This window comes from Macrobrachium rosenbergii, chromosome 23 (assembly GCF_040412425.1).
Source record: "Macrobrachium rosenbergii isolate ZJJX-2024 chromosome 23, ASM4041242v1, whole genome shotgun sequence".
Taxonomy (NCBI): Eukaryota; Metazoa; Arthropoda; class Malacostraca; order Decapoda; family Palaemonidae; genus Macrobrachium; species Macrobrachium rosenbergii.
Window position 1 is genome coordinate 38,402,978 of NC_089763.1, and position 12,601 is coordinate 38,415,578.

General features: G+C 36.4%; 2 protein-coding genes across 94 annotated transcripts in view; one reads left to right on the plus strand and one right to left on the minus strand.

Moving 5' to 3' along the window:
* The window catches only part of Ack-like (activated Cdc42 kinase-like), a 290,732-nt gene extending 283,845 nt beyond the window's left edge, over window positions 1-6,887 (plus strand). For all 49 annotated transcript variants that reach the window (XR_010856904.1, XR_010856903.1, XR_010856900.1 and 46 more), the window contains 2 exons: window positions 38-389; window positions 4,962-6,887. Coding sequence is in view for 43 of the 49 variants with exons in the window: in XM_067125703.1 (XP_066981804.1) it covers window positions 38-389; window positions 4,962-5,180 (571 nt within the window). In the remaining 6 variants the exon portion in view is untranslated. The remainder of the gene's footprint in view (window positions 1-37; window positions 390-4,961) is intronic.
* Window positions 6,888-7,465: 578 nt separating this feature from the next.
* The window catches only part of LOC136851511 (protein transport protein Sec31A-like), a 46,177-nt gene continuing 41,041 nt past the window's right edge, over window positions 7,466-12,601 (minus strand). For all 45 annotated transcript variants that reach the window (XM_067125701.1, XM_067125698.1, XM_067125689.1 and 42 more), the window contains 3 exons: window positions 11,762-11,938; window positions 10,226-10,297; window positions 7,466-8,867 (listed from right to left, as the gene is read on the minus strand). In XM_067125701.1, the coding sequence (XP_066981802.1) occupies window positions 8,679-8,867; window positions 10,226-10,297; window positions 11,762-11,938 (438 nt within the window). In that variant the 3' untranslated portion in view covers window positions 7,466-8,678. The remainder of the gene's footprint in view (window positions 8,868-10,225; window positions 10,298-11,761; window positions 11,939-12,601) is intronic.

Sequence of the window (12,601 nt, forward strand, 5' to 3'; positions counted from 1 at the left end):
GTAAATATGGTTTTCAACTTGTTCAATATCATTACAGAAGTCCAACTGCCATGGATGACAGCTTTGAAAGTCAAGTTGCCAGTGAAATGGATGCTTTGGATGACATACAAGAAGAGGATCAAGGAGTCTCTCCAGTTGGACGAATGCCTCCTCCATTTCCCAACCCTGACTCCTATAACAGTACTACAGAACCTCATGTAACAACAAATGGCTTTGGTGAGGGACCAGGTAGTGGAAGTGGCTCTTTGTACCAATCAGGTGACCATGTGTCCTGCGAAGACCTCTTAGATTTTGCAATGGACAGACCCAATTCAAGAAGAACTCAAGGGCCTGCACGAGGAACTCAGTCTGATGAAGTTCATATAATGCAGAAGGTTTTAAAAAATGAGGTGGGTTTATAAAAACTTTCTAAGTGCATTCTTCACATACATTCACCAATTGGGTTTTTACAGTATAAATTTTACAAATAAAAGCTGAAATTTTTCTTCACTGGGTGAACAATGCTTTGTCTGTAGATGATCACCTTTGAAAAGTAATTGAAAATGTGACTTGTTAATTGCAACCCATTAATCATAAGATGCCTTCTTCTATGTAAAACTTGCCCCATTGTCCAGTTATACCATCATCCCATAAGGCAATCACCTATTCCATCAGGCCAGACTTCTCCCAACACTATATCAGCACTTAATCTGTTTGTGAATCCTCAACATCAACATGTCAGCTTTGCTGTTCTACATCTTGTCTTTTTTGGGTGTCATTTACCAGTGTGTTAATGTGTGAAGGGATTGAATTCAGTCTGTCTACCTTTATGAAATTTAAGTAGGCTAACTCCCCAATATCTGTTGTTTTTTTGGGAAGGGGTGTTTTGTCAATTTTATCTTATAACATTTTGTTGTTATTGCTTACTAACCTTAACTATTGCAACATTTAGAGTGGGTATGTGGTTCTTGCAGTATGCTATTTTTCAGAATTCCTCACTTCCCTGAGAGGTTTTCCTTTTTTCTGTGTTTGAGATTTTAATTTACATTTTTCATTATGTTAAATTAACACCATTTCCATGGATACTGGTGCTTCTTATCCTCTCTTGGATAGAATGAGTTAATGTGTAATGTGCAGTGAGTGCTGGATTAAGGAGAGTTGGTCAAGTTCTCTTCCAAGGCTTTTTTTGACTGTGTGACTTATTATATGCCCCCAGACAAGTGTCAGGGCTGCCATGCGTACAACTCCTTTATGTCCCCCCGGAACAAAGACAGTAATTTTTGGTGCAAATTGAAGTTACTCTGTTTTGGACTTTATGAGGGTATTGGCACTGGTGGCATTCTGGGCTCAGAGGATGCCTGGATGATTTGCTCCTCTCAGCCCCTTCCTATTGAACTATGTCATGGAACCTGGTAACCTTGCTGCCCCTTGGCAGCCACCTGGATCTCCAGGTCAACCTCATGAAATCAGACACAATCCCTTCCACAGTGACAATTTATCTAGGCATGGCATCAACAACAGGGGTGCAGTCCTTGTGGGACAGAATTCACTAACTAAAGTCTGCTCTCCAGCCAGACTCGTACAGCACATAGGTGACAAATGGTGAGAGGACATCTGATTTCCCCGGAGGTGCTGGTCCACAGGTGGCAAATGGTGATTGGACGCTAGGGAAATCAGTGCCACTTAGCTGGAGAAACCCTCACTTGGGCAGAGTCAAAAGATGACCCTCATTCCAAAGTCTTCCAGGGTTCCGGCGCACCCTGACTCCTTGAGTACTAAACACTAGATCCCTCCATTAGAGTGGTCTCACATGGTGTAATTCTGCAAAGCAATATTGCAGCTGTTGGTTACCCCAGTATTAGGCCTATTTACAAATCCCTAAGCCACAAGTTGCACCTATATTGCTCCCCACAGCCAGGCTCAGCAGCATGGGCCACATGCACAATGCTCCAATTATGAAACTACCTGGAGGTCTACATGTTCTCTCCCCTTCAAACTGATCCATTGGGTGCTCAGTGAGGTTGAGGGATTCAAGGAATGCCCATATGATTCTTTTTGACCAACCCTGTGGCCAAAGCAGGTGTGGTACTCTGACCTTTCAGTCCTATTCATGGTTCCCAAATCAGTTCCCAAGCTGGTTCCACAACAGGTTACCTTTCAACTTCACACATGGAAGTAATCCATTGTGCCCTTGAAGAAAGGCTTTCATCTCTTTAATTGATGGTGCGGGTGCACAGGTTTGCAGTAGTACACTCAGCACAGCGGTCAACCAGACACATTCCATTGGCATTGCAGGTGCTTGGGTGTGCAGTAGCACACTCAGTACAGCAGTCAACCAAACACACTCCAGGATGATGGATGTATGACAGACAAGTTCGGTTTCACATCCATGATTCAAGTCTTGTGCTTGCAACTTCCCATCATTTTGCCTGATTCGCTGGGAGATCAACATTAACTCCAAACTAAGTTCCGACAACTTGTGTTTGGTTCCTACTCAGTCAAGAAGCGGCGTCTAGGAGCTCCATTTCTTTTGACTTGATGTAGTTAACTTCTCTTGTGAGAAGTGAGAGATGTAAGCATTAGCTGCTGCTGCTGCTGTAATTACCAGTTTATCCACAACCCAAGGAGAGTATTTTGTGGATCTTAAGACAGTTTTAGGAGTCTCAGTGTCCAAATAGGCACTCCTTTGATAGCAACGGATGGCTACTCTATCTTCCTCCATAGACTTTTCATTCTTAGGAACGCTGACCAGGACAGTAGTCTCCTACACTTCCTTTCTTGGGACTTAAGCACAGTTCTTTTTAGACTATCAGAAGTCTCAAGATCCAAGATAAACACTATTGCAGTGTAAGTGCACGAGCAGACAGAACTTCATTCAGTGCTGTGGCCAGCCATGCATCCCAAGCAAGATAGATGTCATTACAACATTTATTCGCTGAAGTCAGGAGATAGGGACAGTTGATCTTGATACCTTGACTTCCGGATTTGTTCAGCCTCTAAAGAAACTTGATCATGGTCCTTCTTTCTCGACTTACTGAAGTTGGTGCTGTTCTGTTCTGTCTTCTTGAACCTTAGAATAAAGTAAGACATCTTTGGCACCCATTTACATCTGGAAGCTCACGCCTTTCCTCATTCTACATGTTTCGAGTGTTCAGTGAGATGGATCACTCCACTTCCTTGGTCCTGTAGTGCCAATGATAGTATGATGTCTATGTTGCCTCCATAAAGACTAGACTTTCAACACAGTGTTAATGACTCATTTGTTACTGTCGAGTTGGCCAAGAAATGGTAGTGCGCAAATTGTCATTTCTCTGACTAGTGAGGTGATCAAATGAGCATACCCCACAACTTCTTGGTGGACATCTGTGCTTTTAGGACCAGATCTTTCCAGGCCGAAATGCATTGGTCTGTCCATCGCATTCAGGAAGAATCTGTTGGTCGAGTACTAGGCTGGAATGTGTGCAGATCACATTCATCTCCTTTTTCCTTGGACCCTATGGTGGATGCTCAAGTCATTTAGTTCACCCAGCTCTTGAGGGACAGGTTGCATCTCGCCTAAGGTGTGCGGCTGCTAGGAGAAGGTGTGTGGGGAACTGGCCTCCCTTTCTCCTGTCTTCCTTCTTCCAGTGGGCAGAGGAACAGTGAATGAGCTGTCACGTGCTGGACTGGCATGCATGCAGGTGATCTAGATGACTCAGTATCCTATCTATAATCTAACTATTTTGATTAGCAAATGCAAATCCTTCCTTCTTTCTAGCAAGGGGAGAGAGGGACTGACTATGAGCAAACCATTGGTTGTTCTTAGCTTTATAGTCTCTGACACTGTGGGTTCATCCTAACCTTTTTGAATCAAGGATATTTCATTCCTTTAATTCGAAATGCCCAGAAGTCTGATAATTGAGCATCTGTCTTGTTCAGTGGATCAGAGGTATGGTCTCCTTCCTTTGCTCTTTCATGACCAGGAAGAGAGTACCCAGGTGAGCTGAACTACCAGTCAGTTCACAGATTTTCTTGAAATCCTCCCTCCAAAAGTAAGTCTCCCATATGTAAAGACCGAGGGTTTGTATTCGTGTAAGGACAAATGACAAATTTTTAAAATTTAAAGTAATTTGTATTTTTCCTAACATACAAACATGAGGTCTTTACATTAAGGGCCCACCTCTTACCACCCCTCATTCTCTTACCTGGGCCAAAAGGCAAACTGCATAGATCTGCATGTATACCAACTGGGTGGGCGGTGCTTCTGCCCCTACCATTGGTAACTGTTATCATAGCCAACCTTGCAAAAGTTTAACGGCCAAACTTCCAGCTTGCTGAAAGTTAATCCCATACGTAAAGATCTCAGGTTTGTATGTTAGGAAAAATGCAAATTACTTTAAAAAATTTGTCATTTCAGAGGCAGCAGTGGCCAATACTGCTTTCTTGCAAAAGATACGCAATGAGCCTGTACAAGGAGAAATAGGCAAGGTTCACCTCTAGGTGTAGCAAATGGAATGCTTCTGCTTTCCTTGTATTAGTACACTTAATTACACTTTTTCATTTTCCTCAGAATTGAAGTTGCTCTTGTTAGTCATTAAACGTTATACATCAGCCTCAGGACCAACCTCCACCAGATTCCAACTTGGAATGAGTGTGCCTTCTGGATCACAAAGTTGTTATTTAATCATTCTTCCCTGCTGAGGAATGATTCAGGCATCATATGATAATGGATTGCAATGAACAAGTGATGCAATTATGACACAAAAGCATATTTTTCATATAAACCCATAGAGCATAATGGGTGTAGATGCCGAGTGTTGGGAAGAACGTAGCTAGGTGGACTAAGTGTATGTTCCTTCTGGATAATGGTGCAGCTCAGACAACATAAGTTCCACAAAGAATAAGGCATCTTATGAGTAATTGGTTTAAGTAAAAAACATGTTTGGTCTCATAAAACATTGCTCTTGCTGAAAATTTTATAGGTTTATTGTATCTATTTTTAGCATGTGTCACCTGAGGAATGTGTTGTGGCGCTTAATGAATGTGAATGGGATGTACATCGGGCCTTGAAGTTAGTGCGTTTGCAGTTGCAGCTTCCATCTCACCGTGTACCTATAGAAGCAGCAAGGCACACTTTAGCCTCATTCTCTTGGGATGTCAGCAAAGCAGCTTCATATCTTGTGGCTACACAGGGTATTAGTGAAGATACAGCTCAAGTCTGACCTCTAATAGTTGAAAAATTATTTAAGCACTCAAATTTTTTATATGAAGTTTCTTCCCAATTTTCATTCAAACATCATTTAACACACATTTTGTTACCTCACTTTTTCATATTTAAAAGTCCCAGTACAATGCTTGAACCACATATAAACATTCTTGTCATCCTCTTAAGGTTTGTTGTTTCCGTAGAACACCATCTTAAAAATTTATAAGTCCATGGTATACACAGGTATCACTCAAATTTAATATTACTGTATTTTACAATGTAGTCAGAATAGGGCAGCTATCATAATTAATAATTGATCTAGTAATTTTTTACTTTCATTTTATGTTCATCATATCCTCCGGTCATGGAATATAAGCATTTTGATGTTTATGGAAATATATTCTTTATTACCATGTAGAACAGAAAAACAAAAGACAATGCAGGGATGCATCAGTGAGTTCAGTGCTGCAATTTCTGACAACCTTGAAATTTGAAATTAGCCAGTCAGTGATTCACTTCAATAGCATTGGGTTCTTGATTTTTTTGTAAAGATGCAACAGTTTTGGAAAGTTCCATTAAGATCTTTGTTTTTCTTTCTGAAATAAACCAGCCTGTATCTTTAATCTTTAAATTTCAAAGTCAATGAGTGCATGTTTCGACATTACTTGATGCTGTGTATGCTGTAATTGAATAGAGTAGCTGTTTCAATCCCTTTTAATCAGTATAACAACTGTTTTGATAACTACTACAAAATTTTTTAAACTTTATATTCTGGAACAGCAATGTGATGACCTTGTATATATTAAATAGTTTGACATTTTTTTGTATAAAGAAGTTATGACCCTAATTCTATTATTGATTGGTAATGTAAATAGAGATTATATGAATTATAAAATTATATGGTTCTGTACACTAGCCTGTTTGTGCGCAGTCCAATTTCCTTTCTGTGCACAGTTTCATGGATTACAGGATTTTAAATTAACTGTAATATAAACAACTACATACTCCCTTCTGCTGGAAATTTCTTTTCAACTCCCTTCATTATCATCAGCATGAACTTTAAATTCACTTGTATAGACACTCCTCTTATTCTGTTAGAACTGAATAATTGCTGGCAAAGTCTGCAGAGTTTATGCCTAATGATTTTGTACATTTCTTGTATCAATATTGATATTGTAATATATGTTAACTTCCTCTACAAAAATTATATTTATTTGATTATTTTAATCACACAAAATGTATTAATGCAAAATGTCAAATGAGATTATTTAAGAGCTTTAAAACTATAGCTTAATTTTAAGTGCACAATAAAACTTCCTTTATATGCAAACAAAAAATAAACAAGTGGTATGTAACTTGCATGGGGTTAAGTATAATACTGTCATATGTATAGAAAAATAACTTTTTCATAATGCAGTCATCTGTCATCCACATATTTTCATACTTTTGTATTTTTATATTAACGTCCCGGATATACTACTCGTGTAACATACCATCTCGTGGTATTCGTTCAAAAACTTTCATTTCAAACAGTCTAGTCCTGTAGTAATGATTCATGTTTGCTTGCAAAGTTAAAACCACCTCATTTTTTGGATCTACTCTTCACCATCATTGCATTCATTTATAAGGTAGTTGCTGGATTATTACTTCATTGTGAAAAGAAGCAGTGTTATAAAAGTGCAATTTTCATATGCTTGTGTAGCTAAATATAATAAAAAACTATTTTGCTTTCTTTCTTTACCTTCAAGTCTAAGTACTGTAAGCCATGTATATTAAACAGTTGAATTACTGTACTTTATGCTGAACATTTGATTCAGGACATCATTGTTTGATTTGCACTCCAAAATGCTGAAAGCTGGTGAACTAGTGTTGCTGTTGCTACAAAGGTTCCTCTCAGTCCTTCAGATAACATAACCAAGTTCACAGCACTTGACAACATCATGGGTCAAGATTTTAACCCTTTAACTTGTTCCACGATTGTGTGGGAACATCAGTACTTCATACTATTGCAATCTGCAATGAAAAGCCATAGCACAAGGGTTTTCATAAGGATCACCAAAAGATTTGTCAGAGAAACTCTCTAGCTTCTCTGCAGGCATGTGGTTGAAGGCATTACTAACATGGGATTTATCACTTAGCTAAGTGTATTTCTACTGCATTCCTTACACCTTGCAGTCCAGTCAAACTACCTAATTATAACAGCAAAGCCCTAGGTAAACTGGGCTTACTGGATTAGAGAAGGTAGATTTCACAACTACAAAACTTAAATCTTACATATAAATGAAAATTAAAAAAAGGCTATTTACTTAGGCATTCATTTATTTCACTTTTCACTGATCTCCCTTATCTACAAAAATTTCCAACTAAAACACTTACTCTTAATTTTAATATTAATATCAAGTGAAAATATTAAATGCTCTAGCTCAAAAGGGAAAACAATATAAACAGTTCTGGTAAATGAATACCTAAACTACAAAGTCCACGAATAACAAAAAAACATTTTATACTCTTTTTAGTATTTTACTGGAAAATTTAAATATATTTCATAAAGCACTATTCAACAACCTAAAATACTTTTTACTAAGATCTTCACATATTTACAAGAAACATCCTCAACCTTATGGCAAGAAAAGAATGCATGAAGCCTGGAAGGCTGAATTGTTCAATACTGTACTACATTACTCGAAACGTTATTCGTACAACCAACATTTATTACAAAAACCATGTATAAGAGCACAGGACAGTTGAACTGTTAGCTTAAACCTACTGAATTCAAGACAAGCAAAAATATTTTGATATTTCCTTCCAATTACCATTTTCAACAGTTAATTTACACTTATTTGGACAAAGTAACTAGTTACACATTTACACTTGGCATAATATAACGTGATAGGAAATTACATTGTTCATGCTTTTTTACAATGATTCATAGCATTAGCTAATTGTTAAACATATCTCATTTTCCGACCATTCTACTTATCTAAAATATAGAGGTACCTTTTACTTTTAGTAAACTGATTGCAAGTGGGTTTATTAATACAATATCATTACTCAAGATAAATAATCACAATAACAAATGTATGAAGTTTTTTCTTTGAAGTCATAAATTAATATAATTTGCAAAGTCAAGCTTGTGAGAATGACATGAGAATCAATTCACATCCAGACTTTTAGAAAATAAGTACTAAAATTCATGCTAATCTCTACACCATCTAGCTTTTTACAAAAACTACTACTACCTGTACAAGATGTTAATGCCAAGGCTGTTCAGTATCAATCTGACTGCATTGTAAATGGAATTTTTCAGTACTTGTCTTAAAAATGCAGTGCAGTACAACAACACAGTATGGTAGAAAATCAAACTCACCTTATATCACGAGCTATTACCCACTTTTTTGATAAATACCCAGCATGCAAACTTAAAGAGCACTGTTTTGGGTGAAAAAGTAGAGGTGTCCATAACTTCACAATGAAATATAATTTACTTAAAAAATTATCTTCTTAAAAAGGGGTATTATTGATAGTAAACTTGCAGCTGCATACATGTCTGAATAAGAAGTTTTACTGAAGGCATAAAGGCCGACATCTCACTGAAATTTCCAGTGGTCATGATCTGTGCATGTATCTGTAAAGCTTGACGATAGTCACCAGTCTTAACTGCCTCCACAAACTGATGGAGACCATTAGTTGTAGGCTGACTCAACTGAAATACAAAACAAAACTACATTACACACAACATGCAACTGATCGAAACTTGGCTGTTCTGTACTTTTGTAGACTATACTGTATGTCATATTGAGCTAGATTTTTGGGTCCTGAAGGAAAATAGTAGCAACAACTTGTGATGCTGGAAAATCTGTACTATAACTAAACATCCATGTTTTGTATACCATTCTGAACTCTTTATCACTAACATTCTGAGAAATTACTATTGCTTCATCATTCCAAGTTTGCAATCATTACTAATCCTGCTCTGTACCAAAAAAGGGCATTCTCCACCTTTCCATTCAACTATTGCATTTGGTTTCTTTATTAAAGTTCCCTCATGTCTGAGAACAAGTTCAATATTGTTGTTAGGTAGACTCAATGAATCTTCACCTTTTTCCTCACTGCTATTCAAACACCCACCATCAGATACAAGACATAATTCAATGCCTATACTAACTGGTTGGTTATGAACAAAACACTTCAAATCTGAGCATAAAGTGAGTTAAGGTTAATTCAATAACTATACATGGTTAATGACAGTAATGTCACATATCCTCATCATTACACTATGGCATGAAGTCAGTCAAGACTTGCTAACCATATGTACGGAACTGAATGCTGTATGATAACTGGTGAAGATACATCCCAAATGGATCTGCTTGATATTTACTCTAAATCAACCTAAATCTCTACTTACTGGATACAGTACTGTCCCTATTGCTCAATAACAAGTGTTCACTAACTCAAATCTTAGTATCCACTCCCTGGACATCTAAACTGTATTGTAACAAACCCGAGTTTAAGGAATGGTTACTCGGGCTAGCATAAATGGCAATTATTCCTTTGGGTAGCCATTTGTATCACCATCAAAATATCAGTAACTTCTCTAAAAAAAAAAAATACATTAAATCTATAGGTGACAAAATGGATTTGGATGTGACACTTGTGTCACTTTGTATGTAGGAAAGGTCATTAACCTGAAACTACTTTTTTAAGTTGGACCTTACTATACCAAAAGCCAGAGCTAGGACTCTTACTTCCTTATCAACAGAGAAGTACAATAAATTTAAGTGAAACATGCAGTGGAAATTTCATTTCCATGTCGAAAAGTATGAACAAACAAAATTGCATTATTTTTCTACGTTCGATGCCATTACTGTACTACTCTACAATTTCAAATTCATTATTAATACCACAAAAATCTATCAAAAACTTTTTAGTTACAAAAACAGTACCCTAAACAGAATCTTTAATGGGAAATGCTCATTCTATACTACATCACCCATGGGTAATAAAAATTAGATAAAAAATGTGTTACTAATCATGCACAAAAATACTACTCAACTCTCTTACCTGTCCAGCTCGAAGCTTATCATAAAGTGCTTCAAATTTGGGTACCAGTCCTTCTAAGCGAGACTTTATTTGCTGTAAAAACAAAAAAAATACTTTCAGTATGCACCAATATGCAATAATTCCTTAAAGGGTAGTAAGCTCACTAATGAGTATATTGTAATAAAAAGAATTCTTTTAGCATTACGGAAAAGAAACACGACAGAGGACACCTAAACTAACAAAATCTAATAAAAACTCTCTACCAATGGAATCTAAGGTGGTATTCTGTGCTTCATTGGTATGAACTTTGGGTAGCCTTAAGGCAAATTAATAAAACCTGTTCTCACTATGTCAACACTAAGGAACTGACTTGAACTAAATGTTATTACAAGCCATAGAAAGTCTACTGGATAACAAACTTGTACCATCTTATGTCAAATCAACAGACAGTCACTTAGTTGTTCAAGAGATAACTGATATCCATTTGTGATTTTGAAAAGCCTTGTTTTTATATCTAAGTCTTATTTAAATCTAAATAAAGTTGGTGAGAATCTGTGTTGTTCCAGTGTCTCTAGACATGGCATTGTTTCATAAAACTTTGCCTAACCTACCCTGTGTTGAGGCCAAGTTCTCATCCCAAATACAGCAGACCAAACTGCCGGTATAACAAAACACTGGCTATTTATATCTACTTTTCTGCTACCTTCTGTATCAGTCTTTGTCACACTATTTCAGAATACAATACCAACATTTTTTCATAACAAAAAACCAACATTTCAAGCTCCAAATGAAAAAATCTCAATCTATTTAACAGTTTATAAGATATATAATGATTCTTTCAACTTCACGACCTCTAAAGCACAGTTAGGTAGCTATCCTTTGTCTTTCATATGCCTACACCAAAAAATAAAAAACTCCAACAATATAAAACGGAGATGGTTTAAGTCATGATGCTATTTGAATAAAAACAAATGAGTGTAATAACTTTTTGCTAAATCATTACCATAATTATTATTCATATTGACCTTCTTACTGCTGTGTAAATTAGTATGCCAACCACAGGTTAACATTCTACAATGGCAGAACAATGATTACTAAAAGTAGTCACTACCAATTGAACTGTTAACAACATATATTACCTAACTTTACATGAAATGATTGTTACTATAGCAATTTATGTTTTACCAAATACAAAAGAAAAACATAAAATCTTCCTGCCTCAAATGACCATTCATGTATGTGCACAATTAGTTTACTCATTCCTGGCATGCCAGTAAACATTTAAAACAAAATCTACTATTTTACCCAGTTATGACCCAATTTCCCTATCTTCATCCTTTCTTTAAGTTTAAATGCACATAAAGGAAATACAGTATGGTAATGTGAATTACAATTTTTCAACATAATGAAAACAAAATGTAGACAATATAAAAAAGTAACAATGTTTGCACATAAGTTCACTAAAAAGAATAATTATGTGGCTGTACACTGGCTGCAAGAATAAACAGTGAAATAAGAAATACAACAATCTTGCAGTACATACAGCAAACATCTTACCTGATTCTGTGCAACTGCGCAGCACCGATTTCTGAGGTCATTCAGAACATCTTGGATGACCTGATGTTCTGGGGGTAAGGGACCTTTACTGGCTGGCTCAGGTGCAACTGGAGCTGCTGCTGGAGCAACTGCTCCTGCTACTGGACCTGTGGCTTCAGTGCCATATTGAGGAAATCCCTGTAAATTAAACATAATGACTCCTATGTAGCTCACATTTTTTTTTTATTCTAATGTGGTTTTACCATTCATAAATTCATTTCCAGACTCTCAAAGGTCTACTCTTAAATAGTAAAATTTAGGATCTACTCTTAAATAAGGGGTGAAAATTGTAGCCAGATTTCAATGAGTAAAATTGAACAAATTTTTTATGCATGAAACTAAGAGCAACAGTTAATGGGAAATTTAATCAGCGTGACAATGTGCAAGGTGGTCAGCTGCTATTTAGGAACAGTCTAAAAGTATGCTGCACATGGTTTCTTACAAACTAACTGAACTAAGAAATATGATTCTGCATCAATAAATTATACAAAACCTGAGACTGTAAACTTTGACCAAGTGCTAACTTAAGTATTTTTCATTTGTTGCTGTCACTTCTACTTTAAGTTTTTAAATCTATATATAATCATTGGAATCCAAGGCTAGAAGATCATGTTTATTTACTACTCTTAACTATAATACATCTCTGTACTTAATACCATTTAAAATTAGATTTGAGAGTGGAGACAATAAGCTCCTTTAATCAGTCTCCTTTTAAAGACAAGATAATTATCATAAGCAACCTCACTTCAATAACCAACTTTGGTCAATTTTTATCTTAGTCTGTATAAACACATTCCTTGA